Consider the following 21,783-nt stretch of genomic DNA (forward strand, 5'->3'; position numbering starts at 1 on the left):
CCTCCCTCTGGAACAGCCTCCCTGAAACTCTAAAACTTGAGTAGAAACATCTCTGGATCCGGAAGCACCTCAAGACCTTCCTCTTTTCTTCTGCCTTTGCTCGCCCTCTCCCCTGCTGATCTGTTCTGTCTTGGCACCGTGCACCTGGCCACCCTCTGTCCTCCGGGCCCATGTACCTGCTAACCCTGCCACCCACCCACACTGCCTCCGGCCCACCCCTTGCCCTTGTATCTGTACCCATACAGCCCCCCCTTTTTCTTGCTGCACTTATCAGACCTATCCTGTCTGCTGCCTTAAACCTAGCATTTGCAAATTGCTGGATGCACTACCACTGTTTGTTGCCTTTATTATTTATTTATTATTATTTATCTGTTTCTCCTTTGCTTTGCACTTTCCACTTCTCCACCCTTCCATGCACTTTTCCCCTCCCCTTCTCACATGCACTTGCACGTCCTCAATGTCACTGGGCCTAGTAAGATCGTAGTTTTGTTCTCCCCTTTTCCTCTCCCTTGCCTTGTCGTGCTCTGAAACACTTGTGTACGAGCATGATAGAAATAAAATATCAATATCAATCAATATCATCACGTAGTTGTGGACCACAAAATTGAGCTCACTCGGTCTGCATTTATGAGGATTCATTCAATTTTCAAGCTGCTGGTGTTAGGCAGAATTATATGCAGTACCCTTTGGGAACACCACACACAATTAGGACTACAAGTGACAGTACAAATTCAAGTCTGTACTACACAGTTAAAGTGGTAGCGATGGCTGAGCAGCCAGACTTATCTCAAGAGCAAGTGAGCAGTATTAAATAGTTACACAAAGGACAGCAATTACTATGATTCAGGCAAACACTGACTCAAGGTTTTCCAGTAAAAGAATATACATTTATTTTACTCTTCAGTTGTATAACATTAAACTATTCTAAGCAGTTTAAAAATCACACTCTTAATACACCACACCACTCCCAATAAGTTCCAGACAAGTTAAGATCACAAAATGGCACTCCAGCAATTTAAAAGGGAGGGAAAGGCAAAGTTAATAGAAATTGAACCAAACCAACAGGTAAGTACTCAGGGCAATGAGCAATAGGAACTACAATGATAGAATCAGGTAAAAAGGCTTAGGGCCAAAGTCAATGGGTCAAACGTCTTTTGCTCAAGATTACGCGGTCAGGGTAGATTGCAGTAAAGTTCGTGCCACGGATTCCGGACGAGGTTGGTTGGCAGAAAAGTTAGTTCAAAGAGAAGAGAAGGACAAGCCCTCGGTTTGGAGAAAGATTTCAAACACTTTCACCGCGGCTGAATGAAACGAACAACCGGATTTGCACAGTACCTTTAAATGGAGAAGAATCTGTAGCTGAGGCAGACGTTCCTGGCAGTTCCTGCAGGCTCACGGTTCTTAAAGTGACTGTCGGACTGACATGAAGTAGGAAGACTGGAGGGTCCTGCACTACCCAGGGAAGAAACCAGCAGCAGAGCAGAGCAACAAATAAAAGGTGCGCTCCTTAAAACCCAAGCAGGGTCCGACCTTCGTGGCTATCTGGCTCACTGTAGCTCTGTACAGCGAATTTGACCAGAGGAAGGGTCCTGGCTTGCAGTTTGGGCAAACTGGTTGGTCCCACCAGCTCAAGGGAAGAAGTTTCCTGGTGGATCTTCTCTGTCGTCAGATTCTGAAGATTCGGACCTGCAGCAGGGCTTCACGGGGCAGTTCCGTCGTTGTAGGGGTCCTCTTCCACCAGCTCCTTGTTGGTTCTTTCGTTCCAGTGGCGACTCTGCCTTTCCACTCCCAGAGACCTGCTTTTTATGCAGTTTTCACCCATTCATACTGCCTGGCTGTCACTCACGCAGCAGGGTGGCTGTCCTGGCAAGGACAGTCACCCAGCAATCCAACAGGAGTGCGACGTGGGTTACCAAGGGAACCCATGGCAGTGGTCCTAACACCCCTCCCTCACATCCTGCCTACCCAGACTTTCAGGCACCTTAAGGAGGGCTTCTGTGCAGAAGCCCGCGAAAAGACAGCGAACAAAGGAATCAACCCCAGTTTGGCGTGCAGAGTAAAAAATGAGAAAGACTTTAACAAAAAGAAATGGTGGATAAACCCAGCCGGAGCCACAATAAAATGTATTTGGTCAAGCGGGTTTATGTTCGAGGCTAATGTAATAGCCTAAAACAATACCATGGTTATATAAGATAACCGTGGTAGAAAAATTAGGGTAGTTACCACTGCAACCAGCCAAGTCTTGATGAAAAGGGAGCGAAACAGTGCTCCAAGAGAAACAGACAAAAAGGGATAAGAATTAACCCTTTCCAATACTCCATGTAAGATGGGTTGTACTGGATCTGTTATTTAAAGAGACTACATAAAGTTAATGGCAACTTTACATGTTTCTGGGAGACAGTAGTCAGTCCCAGAAAAATGGAGTCCGTGGGAAGTATAAATGACAACCCTGTGTCACTGCACTGAAGGTGCTGTGTAACACACACACAAATGATGCTCATGGAGTAGGTGAGGCTCCAGAGCCCAAGATCACACAAATGGTAAAAACACACACAGCAAAACACATGTAAGAGTGGGAAAAAGGCTCACACTCTTACCAGGTGAAAAAAAGAATCCTAGAAATCCAACAAAGCTGCTGAGGGACTCATTAGGTAAGGTAAATTAGCCATTTATGAGAATGAATTCTCCCTAACTGCTGGTCCTTTGTCGCCTGGAGCTTGCAATGTGACTGTTTATCTCTGACCTTGGCTGCGAGCTCGATCTGCACTTCGCGCAGCCTGAGTCTGCTCCTCTTGTCTCCTCTTCTGTGGTTTGAGGCCTTCTGTAATTTTCCTTAGATTTATAATGTGATTTCTACATGCTCCTACTGTGCTGTGTTACCTATAAGTTAGTTGTACGTGGTTCTAACAGGCTCCATGTACACTCCTGTAGTCCCATAGGGTTAGTTGCCATAAGCATCTGCAAGCTTGCTCAGGATATCTTGTTGCCTTTTGTTTCGGCGTTACTGCATTTGGCTAATGAGAAAAATAATAAAAGCTTTGACAGTATGTATATGTATCTGTCCTATATCTACAGAACTGTGTAAGCATGTTCTTCGTGTATGCAAATGTGTGTTTTTTTAATGCAATGCAGGGCTGTGAGTGTGCTTCATGATTAAGGCTGCTATTTAGTGGTGTCACTAGTGACGTGAGCACAGTGGCTTCTTGGTGCCTTATGGATGCAGTCCATTATAGTGTTTGGGTCCACGATCTCCATCGGGGGGGTCTCTGGATCTGGAAGGAACTGCACTGGAAAAGATTGGAAGGGCTGTCTGAGGGGATACCTTCCTGCATACGTGTCAGGCAGTGGTGAACTTGGGGTCTGTCTGAAAAAGGATGAGTGACTTCAAGCGTTCCTGGCTCTTCGGCCTGTCAGGTTCATTGTGGGGAGGAGGGGCATTGCTGTGACCCTCTCTTCACTATGGACAGTTTGTGCACACAAGCATCTATGGCAACTCCATAGTCCACCACCTCTTAAACCTAGATAATAACTAATGTAACTTGCTCAATTGCAGCATTATCCGTCTGCAGCAAAGCCAATGAATGACCAATTCAATTAAATAACTCAAGTCTATTAGGTAGCCTTTGTATTTGAAATGCTCTATTTGGAGATTAGGTAGATGGTACAGTGATGTTCCAAAATAGCGATATGCTGCAAATTTGACCGCGACCGAATCCTACAACCTTATTAGGACCATAACACAGACAATTACATTTTCTAAGCAGTGATTCCACAGGATTTCAAGCCACAAATGCTGGGTTTACAACTTTGATGGCACAAAGTGGACTTACTGAGGACATAGGACCTACGTTTGGCGGGAATAAACCTACTTTTGGAGAGTAACCACATCACTTTTCAGAAACTGGAATGGGACCATGCATGGCTCCCATTAGAAGAGCAAGGTCGTGTGCCCTGCATAGGAATTCTAGGCTGATTGCTGGTGTCTGATTGGAAGCATGCTTCTGCCATTGGTGTGGCATTGTCGTCTTCGTTCATCGCTGCATGCCGCCAGATTCCAAGAGTAGGCTGTCCTATAGCAGCATGGCTTTCAGTGTGTAGAGATGGGGTGTGTCCTGTGACGGAGGGGATTCGGCTGTTGTACATGCTGTGCGTTTTGCTACCACTTAGGTAGCAGAGAGGAACATTGCTTCTGGCAATAGAGTTCAAGCAAGCAGCAAGGGTGAGTCTTGTTTTATGCAGCCACGGGCCCTGTATTTCCAATGAGATATATCCCGTGTCACCATATGCATGTGAATTTCCTGGGCGTGTGGGCTTAAGTGGCAGAGTGGAGGCATGGTGAGGGGGAGGGCCAGCTACATCCGGAAGGAGGATCCGATAAGCTAGATACACTGTCAATCTTACCTACAGCCTGTATAGTGAGGGTGTTCGTGAAAAAGGGTCCCTACCAATGACTGTTAACTATTACGAGAGAGGACAAGCAAAAAGACAACTTTGTACGGCTTTTCCAAGAATGCGTACTCCGATACAGTTCGTCATTGTGTTCCAAAGATTTGGTATCTGCACCAAAAAGACGACCCCAAACATGCCCTAATGGAGACTGGTACTATCATACGTTATGCACATGTTTAAGAATTCTGCAATATGGCCCTTATCGGACCAGTTACTCCAAATCGCCGTCCATTGGGCGCAATGGCTTTAAAAGTGATTCAGCAGTAGACCTGGGGCGAGTGGAGAACATAGTGTGCGTAATAGAGAGTAAGGATTGGCCATTTTCTAGTATGTACGACTTTCTATACAGTCTCCATTTGCATAGTCCCCGACTGTGGTCTCTCACGGTAATAGAGAGTAAGGATCGGCCATTTTCTAGTATGTACGACTTTCTATACAGTCTCAAATTTGCATGGTCCCGATGGGGGAGAACTGTGTCTGTGCTTGTTGTCCCACCAGAGGTTTGATGTGGACGAAATATGCTTTGACTAATGAATTCAATAGTGTATCATGGGTAGGTTCATGACCACAATTGTGCCCTGACTCTTTCTACCACCTTGGTTAGGGTAGTAGAGAGTCCTAAATATGGTGACCAACGGAGGTGCTGAAGTAAGAGGGAGCTCTTGCCATAATACATAAACAATCGATAGCAATCTGGACATATGTGTCCAATAAGGCTTTTATCTTTGACGTACAGCCCAAATGTTATGTTTCTGATGCATGGTTGTAATCTTGTGCAACGGTCCAAAGAGTGTATACTGACCTGTCATATTGCACGTTTTTTGGAGGTGCCAGCTGCAGACTGTGCTTACACTAGCTCTGAGGTCCTCCTACATAGTAGCCAAAAGCCCTGGCCCATCCAGGGAAATCAAAACACCCTTTGTTCATCCTCACCACCCCGAGCAGAACACTATGCCTGTGCATCAGTCAGTCACTAAAGCAACCACAAAAAGGTATGAGCTGGCTTCCACCAGCCACTATCATTTCTGCCCACTTAACACATTGTGACAAATCAACTTCCGAGGCACCAGTGGTCCAGGGATGAATATCGGTTTCTAAACCATCAAGCAGCCCCACACCTCTAGTACACCAGAAGGGATCTGAACAGATTAGAAACACAAGCAAATTATAAACCTCCTTGACCAATTTGGTAACGTGGATGGAACAGCAGGCTTATCTCTGCAAGGTCGTGGATCGTTGGTTAGTTGCAACATAGCGAATATACATTTATTACTCAATGATAAAAGGGACTGTCCAGTCAAGGCTGTATAAAAAGATCTACTTTATTATTATCACAACAGACAGTTGTAGCACACTACGAAATACAACCCACCCTGTGAAGGAATGCAGAGGACAGGCAGTTTCAAGTGGGAAAAGGGATGCACTCTGAATACTGACAGGAGGGTAGTGTTAACTATTAAGAGTTGGTAAAGTAATTAATCACAATAGTTCAAAGATACTTGGTTTCAATACAAAGGGAGCAATGGGTCATAAAATATCACTAGGGGCCTTTGGAGGAGGACAGAACCAAAATGTACCTTGTGCTTGTAGAGGTTCTTGGTGCTCGACAGCGCTGAGTCAGTTTCAGGGCGCTTTGCAGCCTTGTCCTTGGTTTAGTTTAGAGACTTTCTGGCACTTCCCACCTAGGAAGCTTGCTTGCATGGCCTATCAGGGCACACTGTGTGCAAGCTGGTTATCGGTTCTGGAGCTGCTGGAGGGTCCTCTGGATTCAGTATCTCCCTCTGTTCACTGGCAGATGTTTAGGAGAGGGATTTTACTTCCCTCTTTGGAAATACTGGCCTTTCTTCACTGGCGGGTGCATAAGGTAAACTGTCCAAATTAGTTCTTCTTGTTACTCTTTGCAAAATCTTCAGAGGATCTTCCCAAAAGAGGGGCTGAACTCTCTATTAAAGCCGAATGGGCCCCAGTGATTGGTGTAGGCTAAGCCCTCGTTAATGAACCAATCCTGGGCCCCCACCAACAATCTCCTGTATGTGTGAGGTCATAACCAGAGGGCTTTGCAACAGAAAAGGTAAAGGGATGAAAACATGTAAAATTAAATTCCACCCCTCTTCCTCTCTGTTGTGGATCAAAGGCTCTCTGTGGTTCCTGATTAAAGCGGCAGGTTTCCCTTGAAGCTGTGGCGAGACCAGACTTTTGGTTGCTGCCAAACCACATTCTCATACCTTAAGAATGGGGCCCCCCTGTGGGGATGACTACTGTAAACTGTTGTCCCAGACATGACAGGTCACTGCCCTTGATACTGAGAAGTGGGAGCTGGTTTCAGGTTTGACACAGTTCAAAGGTTGTTGGGGTTTTCCTGTCCTTTTTTAGTCCTGCGACCAGGCCTCCTTTGGGCCTGTTTATATTAACTCTAATTAGTATGCAAGGCTGCCATCAGCAGCTAACAAAGGAAAGGGCAGATCCATGGAGCATTTGTTAGTTAATTGGGCTGGCCATGGCAGGAGGAAGGTTTTGCCTTCCCCCTTCTAAGATGCCTTGATATACTCTTAGCTGTCATATTCCAGCTAAATATGAAAGCGGGGTTGGCGCCTGTAGGCTGTGTCCAGCCTGAGTACACAGGTGTATGTGTATGTCGTGCAGTGAGCATAAGAAAATGTGTGCGGATTAGCCCCACACATTTTCCGGAGGTTGATTTACCATCATTCAATTTCATTTTAAATTTTAAAAAAAATGCGAGAGCACACCCACCGTGCGGATGGTCGAATTCCTCACACACATCACTGGACAGGAACCATCTGTTTATAACAACATCAGCGTGGCTTGTTTGAAAGAACTGTACTAAGAACAATACATAAGATGAACAAAGCTATAATGAGGTTTGGGTTCTAGGCTTCAGCTATGGAAAATTGGGACTTAATGAATGTTGGGTTAAGAGCATTTGTAGAATTGGAAAGTAGAAATGTGTTCCAAGTTGGGCATTATGGAAAATAACGAAATGTAATTATGTAAACATTACATGTCAAAATGTGCTCTTTGTAAATGAAAAGAGTGCATATCCTCAGCATTTGCAAAAAGTGATGTATTCTAAAATGAGCATTATGGAAACTTAAATGAGCAGCATTAAAGGTAATTCCACAGTGTGCAGCGGAGCCCTGTGTAGCTCTCATGTCAAGTTACTTACTTAGCTCCCTGTTGCCTCGCCACAACCAAGATGGCTGCACCCCCGGGAGGGCCTCGGGTGGCTGGAGAAAAGCAGGCGGTACGATGTGTGTTCACGCCTGTGTTTGCAGCCACCTGATTGGCTGAGTGTCCTTCTCCAGGTGTGAATGGAAAATACTGCTAGTGTTTCAAATTCAGCGGGACACCTTGTTACAGTGGCTCTTTTTTCATCTTTTACAGGGAAAACCTGGGTCGCCAGGGACTCCTGGAATGCCAGGGGAACCGGTGAGTAGACATCTCTATACTGCACTGTGTAATGTCTTTGTCAGGTTTCCATAGGTAGCTGTAAATACACTATGGAACAGCCACATGTATGCCACTGCGCTGCAGTATGATGCAAGAGGAAGGCAAGTTGAGACTGTTGCCTTGATTGACGGATATAATGTGTGACTTGCATTTTTCACTTTGGTAGAAAACCCTTAAAACACTCCTAAAATAAGTATTCTGTGTTTTATTAAAGCTAGTTTAGACTTATCTCTTTGATCCAGAATCAGAAAAGGATTTACCTTTTGAGATTAGTATCAGATAAGCAGCTGGGTACCGGTAAGCTGTCTAACCTGCCTGAGGTTGGCGCAGTGCCCAGAATCACCCCAAATCCTCTATGCTAATGCAGAATCCCTTAGAGTACACTATGTAACATGTGTTCCATACTTCCAAAAAAACCTTCTGTAACTTAATGACACCTTTGTCTTCCTCTCTAATTGCAACATACAACAGTATTTTCCCAAAAGACCAACAAATGTGTGCCTCATCTCCGCGTAATGTGGACATGCAGGAAACTATTTTCTGGATCAATGGGTACACCCGAACACCTACCACCCTAGTGGAGAATCTTGTTAATTCGTTCACACACGTATTTAGGAGTCAGGGCCTGTCCGTATCACTCTGAAGTCCAGCCCTTTTACGCGTCATAATCTGACTCAATGGGCCTCATTATAAGATCGGCGGAATGGGTTAACGGGTTCCGCAAATGGGTGCAGACTCGTTAACTCCATTCCACACGATAACAAGCTCCCCTCGCGGGATCCGGTAAGGAACACCTGGTCAAACCAGGCGTCGTTACCGGGTCCCGCGAGGGGAAGAGGGAGCAAACAACAGGCCGTTCATAATCGGCCCGTTGTTTGCACCCTCTCCCATTTCCATTGAGTCCTATGAGGACTCAGATGGGAATGGGGAAGGTCCGGGCCCGGGTTCCCAGAGGGAGGAATTACCAGGCCCTCCGTACTCGGAATGGCCCGGTAATTCCCCATTCTGGGAACCCGGTAAAGGAGCCCGGTTTGGCAGCATGGCTACCGCCAAACTCGTAATGAGGCCCAATGTCTTTGTGCTCTATCACGCATCGTTTATCCGATGGGCGCATTCAACCCGAATCACGGTGCAGAGGCTACACTGCTCACTCTGGCAATAGGCTCTCCAGAAATGGAGTACCAAAAATCCCAGATGAAATGTCCTGACAGATGATTAATGGACGAGGCTCACAACACACGCCATACACACAATATGCAGGCTGTAGTCTTGCTTATCAAGACATTCAATGCAACCAGCACACCCTTACCACGCCCGGTCCTTGTGTTTCAGCCGCGGTGACCCGCTTCTACCGCATGCAAAGCCCAATTATTCCCATATTTTTCCACTCTACATTTTTTAATATCTCACCATTTTAGGTCCTACTGCAAACAGCCCATTTTATTTATTTGTAAATAGTAACCGAATGTGTACAGATGTGTAAGCTACTGCACCCATCAGTGCACCAAGCAGCCGCCAAAACGCCAGAAGAATGCTATACAAGACCACTTGACGTTCCAACATTCCATTCCATATCATTCTACCCAAGGCAGATTTCCTGTTTGCCTAATTAAATAAGTAAACATGAATTAACAACTAGGCTTCGCAGGTGATATTCCTAACTCCTCTCTGCAGTGGTAGTATGGACCGGTCTGTAGTTGATAGTCTTGTATTTACTACACTTTTCGTTGATGATGTCAGTCTCTTCTCTTCTCCAGCCGCCCACAGCCACTTCAGCGGCAAGACTTAATGAAGGCTACTGTTTGTGTTCAAAGTGTACCTCTTTGAATGTGTAAATCAATAAATGTCACTTTTCTGCTGGCTTTTATGCTGGCAAGTGCCGCATAATGCATGAAAATTACTTTGTTCATTCTTCATACTACTAATGCCTATGACGTCATCTCGGTCCATCTCTACAACTAGTCAAGAGGCTTGTGAATGGTAGGGCTGCAGCCCTTCTCCAAAGAGACCCAGCTTGCCTCTGCACCTCCCATTTTGCAACATTTCTGCGCAACATTTTCCAAAGGTGCCATTACAAAAACTTCACTTAGAACTTCAACGAATCAGTCTGCTCTATGGCTGAGCCCAACTCGTTATCAGCCAAGCGTCCTCCTTAATTTGCAGTTTATGTTTCCTCAGTCCATATCTAGTATTTTATGGGTAGATGAAATTGACAAATCCCATGACAGCTAAGACAGCTTCATCTTTCATGGTGGTGGTGTAATGGATTCCCATCCACGTGCTTCGTATCTATCATTAGTACCCGGCACGCGCTGCGCACCAGGAATACATGTGGATTGACTCTTTTCCGAGCCATACCACATGGTATTCCCGTGTGCGCCGTGCGTGCCGGGTACTCTGTTCCCGGCGTGGGGCGTGGCAGCCCCTTAGCCAATGAAGAGGCTTGAAACGGGGCAATATCCGCTCCAAGCCTCCCCATGGCTGGAGGCTGCCTTCGTCCCCCGCCGGGGACTCAGGTAAGTTTTTTTTTCCTTCACCCCCCTCCTCACCCTCCCAACCCCACTTACCTTCTTTTTTCTTCTTTTCCTGGAGCGAACGCGCTGGAAACACTTCTGTTCCCGTCACGTCCGCTCCCGATAGCCGCCATAGAAAGGGAAAAAGGACTATGTTTTCCCTTTCCCGGCTGCCATTTTTTTACATCTTTTTTTTTTTCAGTTTCGAAACGCGGCAGCGTTTCAAAACTGAAAAAAATGCCATTAGTACCCCAGTCTAATGGGCTGGGGTACTAATGGCTATGTGATCCGAGTCGGCGGGCCAATACCGCCCACGGTAATGCCCCTGGGGCTTCGCTACGCTCGGGCCTGAAACTACGGCCCCGGGGGCATTACCTGGGGCGGTATTGGCCCGCCTCCTCGGGTCTTGTTGCCACACTATCCAATGTCATTGGAGTGCAACGTCTGCAAGTGATCTGAAATCTAGCCAAGCCTATAGGCATTGCTTTCTCTTTATGAGCAGGTTCCATACTTTAAGCTTTATAAACCTAGCCTGAGGGCCGTACCGGGAGTTATGAACCCTGAAGACCAAGTTAAGACCTAGCCTGAGGGCCGTACCGGGAGTTATGAACCCTGAACACCAAGTTAAGACCTAGCCTGAGGGCCGTACCGGGAGTTATGAACCCTTAAGACCAAGTTAAGACCTAGCCTGAGAGCCGTACCGGGAGTTATGAGCCCTAAAGACCAAGTTAAGACCTAGCCTGAGGGCCGTACCGGGAGTTATGAACCCTGAAGACCAAGTTAAGACCTAGCCTGAGGGCCGTACCGGGAGTTATGAACCCTGAAGACCAAGTTAAGACCTAGCCTGAGGGCCGTACCGGGAGTTATGAACCCTGAAGACCAAGTTAAGACCTAGCCTGAGGGCCGTACCGGGAGTTATGAACCCTGAAGACCAAGTTAAGACCTAGCCTGAGGGCCGTACCGGGAGTTATGAACCCTGAAGACCAAGTTAAAGTCCCAAGCACAGCAAGGCCGTGTAATGAGGTTGCAGACCCCATTACTCCCAATGCAGACCTTGGGGCAGTTTATAAAGCTATTCTATCCCTTCAAATAAAAATAAATACTAAAATACAAATGGAACCCTGCCTGGCGCGGTTACTGGGAACTAGATTGTTTCCAGCAACCACTTGTGAAGAGGGCGGGGAAAGGCTTACAAATAGCCAGGACGCATCTATCTGCAGCGGCCCAGGGATGACTGGGGTTTGGATGATGCACCCCATCAAGAAAGTAAGTGGTGGGGAAAGAGGCGGGTGATTTCACGTGCCCGACCCACATCTGTCAGATGCAGCCTGGACATGGAGGTGAAAGGTGCTGGCAGGGAGCCTCTACCCCCCACCCTAATAAGGTATGCAGCTGGGGGGATAGCACAGGTGATTTAGGATGCCAAGGCCACCTCTGTCAGGTACAGCCCGAGCAAAGAGGAGAGTCATGCTGGCAGTATTGCTGTCAGCACTGCACTCCTGTCAGAGAGGGAGCGCTGCACTGAGAGCCCTGACCGCATGGATCTCAGTGCAGTGCTCCTTCTCATCTCGGGAGCGCCACACTGAGTGCCATGGCTGCTCTTAGCACTGAGTTCTGTGATGAGAGGGAGCCTGTGCTGACAGCTATTCAGTGCTGGCAACATGGCCGTCAGTGTGGCACTCTCATGATGACATTAGAGGGGGCGCCATGCTGACAGTCATGCTGCCAGCAGGCCCGGGGGAATGACAAGGCCTTCCCTAATTGGCTCATTTCCAGGTTATACAGATTTTCTGAGCCATAACGGCTCTTATAGCCTGGAAATTGGCCAATCAGGGAGAGCCACGCCACTCTCTTAGGATATAATTGTGTGATATATTATTGCTTTATTTCTTAAGATGTAACCAATACCCTACTGATTTCCATCCCTTTACCTATATCCTCGGTGCTTTCATCCCTGGGTGATACTGAGTCTCTCTAAACAATCTGCGATCAAAGGAACTCCGGAGGCGCAGAAGTCTCTACTTTTCAGACTGTCTTCAAGATGCTTTCTAGAGCTGCCTGCATTAACTCAAACACTGGATCAATAAAATACTCTGTGGGAGTGAAACTCAATAAATACAGCCAGATATGTTTTGCCCAATGTGTGTGTGTGTACAGAGAGGTTTGTATTTCAACCTGTGGGTTTCAGTGTGTTCTTCAAAATCTACCAGTATTAATTGTTAATAGTACATCTGTGTGCATAATGTGTTAACATACATTTCTTTTTTTGTTTAGGGTGAGAGGGGACCAGTGGGCGACATTGGCTTCCCTGGCCCTGAAGGACAGCAAGGACCACCAGTAAGTGACAAACCATTTGAATGGCGGGGTCACGCCCCTCGTTTCACTTAATCTAAAACAATATGTGGATACCAGTCAATGAAATTAGAGCTTGCGCAGCAAGGGTTAAATCTTTCGTGTCAAATAAATATTGATAACTGGATGGTTGGAGACTGAAATACATTTCTATGAAGTTTAGCACGATTGCCCTTGAAATGTCTCCCGGATACAGCAGAGCTACAGAGTCATTTTAGAACATTTTTCACCATTGGATAGGTAATATTTGCAGGTGCAGCCCAGCAACATTTCGATAGAGCTTTGTGGTTGGCCCAGTTTCTTCATTACCTAAATTTACAGAGTAAGCCAACTTTGCAGGAGTCAATGGATTACAAAAAAGATGACAGTGGCTCAGCCCATACATATGCGCTAGGTTGGTAAGATAGCTCAGCGAGTTCAGCACTCTGTGATTGTGATCTGCAGGTCGCAGATTCGAGTCTCGGCAAGTCAGCCTTTCACCTTCCGAGGTCGATAATTGAGTACCAACTTCGGTTGGGTGATATTGCATGTAAATATGTTCAATGTGAAGCGCTTTGGTGAAAGTGCTATATAAATAACACATAATTATCATATCATGACTGTTGTTGGAGAAACAGCATTTAGAGAATAATTGAAGTGCAGGAGAACCATGTAAGGTGATCTTAATTATTTTATACTTCTTTTATACTAGCCTTAGCCTTAAGTTCTTCTACCAGACTTACCCCTTAAAAAAAAGACGCTCCTGTTTAAGGAGCACCATCTTCACGCTCGACTGACAAACGCCCTCCCCAAACCGCCCATCCCAATGTCCCGCCTGATGGCCTCTGGTGTAGCGAGCGGCCTGACTCGCGACCAGATCGCCCAGAGGTTCCATGTAGATGTTAAATAACACGGGCGAGAGGATGGAAGCCTGAGGACCTCTGCACTCCATGGGCAGGAGGTGTGATCTGGTGGGCCCGGCCTGCACAGGGTGGGGGGAACCCAAGCCCTGGTAGGACCATTCCCACCCAGGGATAAGATGTGAAGGTCCTCGCAGACAGGTGACCCTGGCAAACGCCGCAGAGCGGCCCCTGTATCTAGTACATACAAGGTGTGCTCCGCCGCCTACAGGGTTGCTTCTCAGGGCCACACCAAGGGCAGAAGCTAGATGAACAGTCCTGAGATTGGACACATGAAGGCTCACATTTTTCAAGATGTTTCTCCTAAAAATGCAAGGAGGTGTGACGCAGGGGAGCAAAATAAAATGCTCTGTTCTATGCACTGAAGAAGAGCAGGAGAGATCCAGGACTTAAACCTGGACAGGCGCGGGAAGGGGACCGCCCCAACCTTCCGTTTTTCCTCACATATGATGATCCAATTCACCTTCCGGACCCCACGGATATCTTTTGTGCGTATTTTATATCCTGTCAATGCCATCTCCTACAGAACCAGAGAGCAGCTATCCAACACTATGTGATGAAAGGGATGCCTTTGTTCTGATTTGAACTACAATCTGTTATGTGGGCCTTCAGAGTGGGTATTTAGTAGAGTGTACTTATGAAAAGTACATTGTCTTGTGCACATATATCGTATGATACATATTGTATTTCATTTGTGTGCAGGATTGGCAGGTATTGGGTTTAAATTGAAATTGATATTGATATTTTATTTATATCGCGCTCGTACACATGTTTCAGAGCGCGACAAGACCCAATATCTTATGCAGTTTAAGTGGTAATGTTAGAGTAAAATGTTGAGGTTTTCCTATTAATGAGTAATAGGTACACATTCTATGATGTTTTGGAATCCGGTCAGAGGTGCGTGCCTTTAATGAGTTTTGGCGTGGCTGAGTGTAGAGCGCCTTGGGTTCGCAGAGAGCGTGCTCACCGCACACGTCCACAGTGCGCTGCTGCTTCTTCTTCTTACTGATAGAATTTCATCCATCAGCAGTGATTATTGGATACCAAGGCTTGAGCCTCATTACTCTATCTTCTCGGGTTGAGTGTGTAGTCGTGGGTTACTATTCTTCTTGGTCTGTCTGGTCTTGACACATAGGGCTGGTTTCACAGGGTCTTCACAGTCCACTGTGCGGTCCTGGGCAGCATTTTCTATTCCTTCACAGCAGTTGGCATGGAGAAAAGACTAGCGGCGAAGGCAAACCAATTGTCAACTGACCCCGGCCCGCAGTCTCTGGAGAATTCTGTCAATATTGCAAGATTAAGTGAAAAAAAGTACACAGTTGCCTTTTTCGCTATAATTTCAAAACAAATAGGTTTTTAAAAAAATCTAGGATGAAAAGACTGTCACCCTAATGAAGCATAATTATCTGTATAGCACGTACTGTGAGTTCCTACGAGGAAATAATTTGCTGCCCTGTCGCTGCATTTTTTATCTCTTCCCGGCAGATGACATGGAGAAAAGACTAATGATGAAACGGAACCTAGAGTCAGTTCTCACTGGCCTAGAGGCTGCGGGTAACCCTGTCGCGCTGCCTAATTCACAGTCATTTTGAAACAAGTATAATATGTAGAAATGAAAGCATCTGACCGTACTGGAGCCTTATAAATGTGAGCCTCCCATATACAAGGAAATGATCTTTTGTGTGGTTGCCTCAGTGGCATTTTAAAAACAACTCCAAGAGTTGACACGCCGAAAAGTCTATTGGCTATGCCGAACCCACAGTCGATTGCCCATGGCCCACAGACTTGGGCAAACGTTGTGCCTATACCAAGATTCAGTGCAATGTGAAGAATGGCCGCTGCCTATTGAGCAGTGTTGTTAAAACAAATGTCATACTTCACGAGAGCCAATTTACGAATTTCAGGGGCGGAGGGGGGCAGCTGCCGGCCAGACGTTTCGGCAGTAGCATTGAAAGGGTACTCACATTTTTAGAGATTGGTTTTCCAGGAGGGCTGCCCCCGACTCCCCTGAAAATGGGAGCCTCGTGAATGCAGGCAGCTCGCAATGCGAGAAATCATCCCCTATTTTTATGATTCTGAAACTTAATAGGATTGTCCTGTTTAAGAGCACTATAATCCTATTGACTTTTCTTTATGTTTCTGTGCTATTTAGCATAATGTTACATGTATGACATGTTTTTATAACATGTTTAATAATTATAGATGTTTCCATATACAGTAGCACCACAGCACAATGCCCAGAATATGTTAAAAACAAAATACAGCCAAGGCGGGCTCGTGAAAAAGCAAAAGGGATTGGAAGAGTCCCTTTTAGGTGTCCATGCTAGCCAAAAAAAGGTAGCACTGCTGATGAGGAAGAAGAAGGACAGCCTTCCCTGCGAGAGAGAGAGTCGAAGAGACAGATAGATAGAGAGAAAGGAAGAGAGACAGAGAAAGAGGGTGTGTGAAAGAGGTGTGTGTGTGGGGGGAACTGGGGGTGGGGGTTTATTGTAGTGTTGTAATTGCCCCATACAGATACACTGTCTTGCACATATGAGAGATAAGCCTTTGAGACTTCAGGGTACAATGAAGTAAAAAAGAGCCCCCAACGCACTGTACACAATGCCAATCCAGTGCCAACCCAGTAGCGCGGTGCAGTCAGGACTTGGCAGAGCTCAAGTCTACAGTGGTTACAGCAGCTTCACTTATCCTTATTATGCGTCCATCTAAAAGACCATATCCAGGTCATACATCTAGGACATGGTGATCCAACTGAATCTGAGATTCAAGAGCCACGCACTTATTGTCTGGAGCCATATACTGCCCCGGCCCATCAGAATCCACCACCAGTCCATCAGTAATGAGAGGGACACCTCAGAGAAGGTTTAACACATCGACATGGGTTTTCCTCTAGGACTCAGAGGAAAGTTGGGTCCAGGTGGCAGGCGAGCGAGGACCTGTTTATCCTCCGAACACCTTCTCCCAATAACTGCATGCAGCTCTCCTCACTAGATTGAGGCCAGGTTTGCCTGCAGCTCACCCACCCAATGTGTCAATCCTGGTATGCAGCACCACAGAACAGTACATAGAAATGCACACAGCGGTATCACTGAATCTTGCTGCTGCCCTAAAGCACACCTGACATTCGTCATTTTATTCAATGTGCATTAGTTTAAACATAAACGTTTTGCACAAGAGAAGAAAAATACATCGACAGTACAACTGCAATAAAAAAGTATTAAACGTTCCAGGCCAGACACAGCTCTGCCAATGCATCCAATTTCTCCCTTTTAGTACTCAAGTCCACAGAGACTTCTGACAATCCACCTTAATCTAGATTTGCATCACCTAACCATACATGTGGATGATTTTAAGCCCCTGTGCATTTCAACCCTAGCCTGTAACATACTTTGAAACCAACATATCACCTTGTCAATAGGGTCATTATGACTCTGGCGGTAGCCGTGCCGGTAAATACTGGCACGGCTGCCACGCCGGTGAATACCGGCTCGGCTGCCGCCAGAGTCATGAATTTTCTGGCACCTGGGAATGGGCTATTACCGGGCCATTACAGCCCCAGAGGACACGGTAATTGCCCATTCCCGGGTGCTGGAAAATATTACTCCCCATTCCCATTTGAGTCCCATTGGACTCAACAGGAATGGGCAGGACGGATGCACCGACACATTCATGAATGGTGCCAGTGCAGCCGTCAAGGTCTGCGAGCTGGTGCCGTTCCGCCCGCCCGGTCAGAACTGGCAGGCTGAAAGGCACCCGCTCGCAGAACTTGTAGTTTGCCAGTCCGGAAACAATGGTACCGGCAAGATTACCGGTACCGTTGTTTCTGGACAGGCAAACTTGTAATGAGGCCAGCCCACTAAAGTGAACATAGGGGCACACTAACAACTGAAGTTATGTCTCTGCCTCATATTAGTTCAAGAAGTGATATAATTTACTGAGTTCAAGAAATCATGCACCATTACTTTGTGCAAACCAACACCGGCAGATATATAAATCATGCGTGATAACAAATTAGAAAGAAAATGTACAAGCAGCGTAATACTTTGAAAATAAATAGCATTTATAACAATCTTAAGAAAGCTTTTAATAGGTACAAAATATGTTACATTAACACATGCATAGACCAAATAGCCATACAAATACACAAAGACTAGGAAATCCAGAAATGACAATTAGATATAAATGTTATGGTAGGTTGTTATTGGGATATGTACCCCAAACCGCTACCATTCGCGTGATTTTCAGGCGCTCTGGCATATCTGGAAGAGAGTGGGTGTGTTTGATTAGTTGGCAGGAGATGGAAAGGCAAAACGGTGGGACATTTGCGGTTGTGGAGCAACAGTACCCTGAGCCCTGCACGCTAGTGAACTTTCTAGGTGTGAACTGTAAGGCTCATCGACGTCTTAGTGTCCAGATGGATGGCCTTGTGGTGGTTGTATAGACAGGTGGTGGCCAGGGACTAAGTATGTTGGTTGTAGTTAGCGGTCTACATTTGTGATGTTTCAAGTTTGGGGAGAGGTGTTTGAATTCTCTTTTTAATAAGAGCTGTGTGCAATTGGCTGGTTTATGTGTGAGTATGGTGAGTAAAGTGGCAAGAAATTGACGGTTAGTCAAAGGGTAGTGAGCACTCTTGGGCTTTCTATCGTGCTCTCAAATGATTGGTCTTGCTCTCTGTTGCATTCTGCTGAGAGGCGTTTGGCTTTTGCGGTTGATGTGTGATGACTTCTTGCGTTGAGGTTTAGATATTCTGGGGAACAGGGAAGGCATTCTATTATGGTTTTGGCGACGCCTTGATGTAATGTCTTCTAGTGTTTATAGGTGCATGAGTGTCGTGTTCTAGGCCAGGAGCCGCCACTGTGTTCCTTAAGATTGAGGGGTGTGGTTTCAGCTGCTTAATGAGTGTAGATTCAACTTTCTCTCTTAAGCATTGAAGAGCAAGATTTTTTGACTTTTCCTAAATTTCAGATGGTCCTGTAGGAAGAGGATTTGCCTTAATAGTGTGTTCCAGTGTTTGGCCATCATAGTGGAAAGGGCAGAGTCTTTGTGTGTTTTTCTGCAAAATCTTCTTATTTCTAATAGGCTGTAATTTCTTGATGCTAGATCTTGCGTTGTCTGGTAGAGTGAGATTCTGTTTTGGAGAAATTCTGCTCCTTGACCTTCAACTGCTCTCTGGGCAAAGCAGAGGACCTTTTTTGGATTAGTCATTAGTGGAGTGTTCTCACATTTGTTATATCAACAACCAAAAAAAGAGTGCACAACAGCCAAAACAGAACATACATATCATGATATACATACATTTATTTAAAAAATCAACAATCCTCTGATCTCTCATAAGCAACAACCAGGAAAAAATGAACCCCCAACCCCACGCTGTGCTGAGTCAGCTTAGTGTGTGACAGGTCTTGGTGTGGGAGAGAGAGTAATTTAGGGTAGGGTAGGAAAATAAACAAACATAGAAGAAGGACTAGGCAGGGCAATGTCAGAGCCTTTATTCTATGATAATGTGTTCTAGCAATAGTCGGCAGTGGACTTTGTGATCACCCCCCATATAAAAGATAACCCAAGCCTAATGGGTATGTGTGGTCTGTATGTGACTCCTTTTACAGGTTGAGATGTTTTCAGCTGCGCTCTGTTGAGCCGCCCCCGGTTGGTTTACATTGTTTTTAAATACTATCATTTTAAAAGCCCTCTATATCCAGGGATGGAAGATTAATATAAATCATTGGTACGCCTTACCACTAGCTTGTTTGCTTATTACAAAGCGTACCTTTAGTTTAAAGGCGCAAGAAATGCGCCCTGCGCGCTTTCTCCGGAGCCAATATAGAATTGGCTCAGGCCGGACATTACAGCGTCCATGGCTCTGCAGGTCATTAAGGTGCTCAGGTTGCAAACACATTTCTATTATCAGTGGCAGGGCCTTTGTGCATGAGGGAACATTTCCACCTAAGAGTTCTCAAAGCACCACCTTGCAAGGTGCAAATCTGTGATAGTTAAAGTGAGCAACACAAAGCGTCCGTTTAAAGATGTGTTTATATCCCTGATGTCTCTGCTATATTGACATGCACAAAAATTAAGTTACGTTAAGTCACTAATGAAATGTTTACAATATCATAAATAATAACGAGCCGGAGGTTTGTGGCTACGCATCTGCATAGCTATCTTTGTTTGTTACACAACTTCTTTTATTCCATGACTTAAATCTATGAAAGTACAGTGGGGCTGACTAGATTTTTCAGGTTGCCATTATATTGCATTCTGGGACTCATAGTTTACCATTCTGGATTTGAAAATTAAAGCCACAATGATATTCTTTTGGCTGAGCGTGTTTTACATGGTGTCAAGTGGCATTATGCAATTTGTTTTTTGTAAGTAAACTCTATGAGACGTTATTACGCTAGACATTGAAATCCAATAATGTGTGCCAAAGTGTGTGATCCTGGTGCTGCCGCCACACCCTTCCCTGTGGCCGACCATCCCACTCGCTCCCTTTTGGATGCAGTCAGAGTATCAATAGTTCCTTTTTTCCACTTCCGCCGCTGTCTATATCTAATAGTTAAATGTTGCTCCATCATCAGGAGTGGGAGAGGCTCAAGGCGATTATCTGCATCAAAATGACTCCTAAAAGCCAAGTATTTGTCCGAGGCTGACGCCACTGGTCCCAACCTCACTGGGGGTTTTGGGGTGTGCAGTGGAAATGGGAGGGAGCCCCTGAGCGCCAGCTGGAAACATGTAAGATGGTTACAGTCTAATGTTCATTTAGAGGCAACACTCCTGCTCTGCCTCCCACAGGCGCGTGCACATTATGCTGCTGATATAGGTGTGGATATGTGCGTTGAGGTCACCTTTCCAGGGCGCCCGCGCTTCGGGAATTCCTGTGAGCATGTATTCCTTGTTTTCTCTTTCACACAGGAAGAAGGGAGGAGGGCTGCGCTCTGCCGGGAAACCTGCCGGATTGTGTGTGTTGCTTCTGAGGCCGCGAGCCGCGGTGCTGCGCTCGTGGAGCTGGAAACTCTGACCCGCGCGCCCCGTGAAGCGTGGCGCCGAGCCGTCCTGCAAGCCCCTGCGCGGGAAAGCGTAATTGCTCCCCGTATTAATCCGTCGCCGCTGACTGAAAGCCCGAGCAGGGCTGAGGCCTCGGCGGTGACTCATCCGCGCTCCGAGCTGCAAAACAACTTGCCGGGGTGCTTACAAGGAGGCCGCGCGGTGGTGCGCGGGCTTTCGGGAGCACTTGCTGCCCCGCAGACTCCGGCCGGTTTCTGTGCTCTTGGACAAGCCGGCGTCGGGTGGACAGGCCCTGGCGCTCGCGCCACAGCTCATTAGCGCAGCTAACTTCACCAGCGGCTCCCCCTGACGGACAGTTACAGCTCACACGTGGTCACGGGGAGATGCCTCTAGTATTCTCTGCCTGTACACTGCACCAGCAGCCTATGCTGTTTTCTTCCCATATTTCCAATCCTTCAATCTTCATTTCTTGGCAGTGCATAGTCGCAGCAATGCAGCTACACTGATTCACGAAATAAAATAAATAAATAACACCACTAAAAAGGAGTCAAACTTGAAGTACGGCGTTAGAATATACAGTCACTTCCATTTCCTTTTCGAAATAAAAAAGAGCCGTCGAATTAGGGGAACACAGACGTGCTGTACCCACGCACTGCGCTACTTAGCCAAAGAATCCTGCTTGGTCCTTGGGGACTCCATCTTCTGAAAGCCCGGGAAAGATAGTTTGCAGGCGCAAATGGAGTGGCCAGGCTTTCGGGTGAGGGAACAAGTTCCGAATTCAAGATCACTGTATATTTGGTAGTGGATTGCAGTAAAGGATTCTGCCATCTTTTTCTCACGTCTTTGTGCGTGGGACAAGAGAAGCTCATGGTTCTAGGGCGCTTAGAAGGCTGTATGATGAATGGGGTAATCACCCGCTTGCAAGTTGAAGTAATTCAAGGCAATCTCAAAATATCAACTCTCTCAAGCCAGGCTGTTGACCACCTTCCTTTAAGTACTTTGGTTCCGGGTAATCACTGACCTCGTCAAGGGTCGACATCTACATTTTATTGTTAGCTGGACCCTTTCCCAATGCCTAATTTTAACAGTTCTTGTGAAGC

The 21,783-nt window shown here is 46.3% G+C and overlaps 1 protein-coding gene across 3 annotated transcripts in view; it reads left to right on the forward strand.

The window, feature by feature from the left end:
- COL19A1 (collagen type XIX alpha 1 chain) overlaps positions 1-21,783 on the forward strand; it is a 2,241,461-nt gene that overhangs the window by 2,089,896 nt on the left and 129,782 nt on the right. For all 3 annotated transcript variants that reach the window (XM_069606203.1, XM_069606204.1, XM_069606205.1), the window contains exons 45-46: positions 7,852-7,896; positions 12,705-12,767. In XM_069606203.1, coding sequence (XP_069462304.1) covers positions 7,852-7,896; positions 12,705-12,767 — 108 coding nt within the window. The remainder of the gene's footprint in view (positions 1-7,851; positions 7,897-12,704; positions 12,768-21,783) is intronic.

The sequence above is a fragment of the Ambystoma mexicanum genome, chromosome 4p (genome assembly GCF_040938575.1).
Source record: "Ambystoma mexicanum isolate Mex_15411 chromosome 4p, UKY_AmexF1_1, whole genome shotgun sequence".
Lineage (NCBI taxonomy): Eukaryota > Metazoa > Chordata > Amphibia > Caudata > Ambystomatidae > Ambystoma > Ambystoma mexicanum.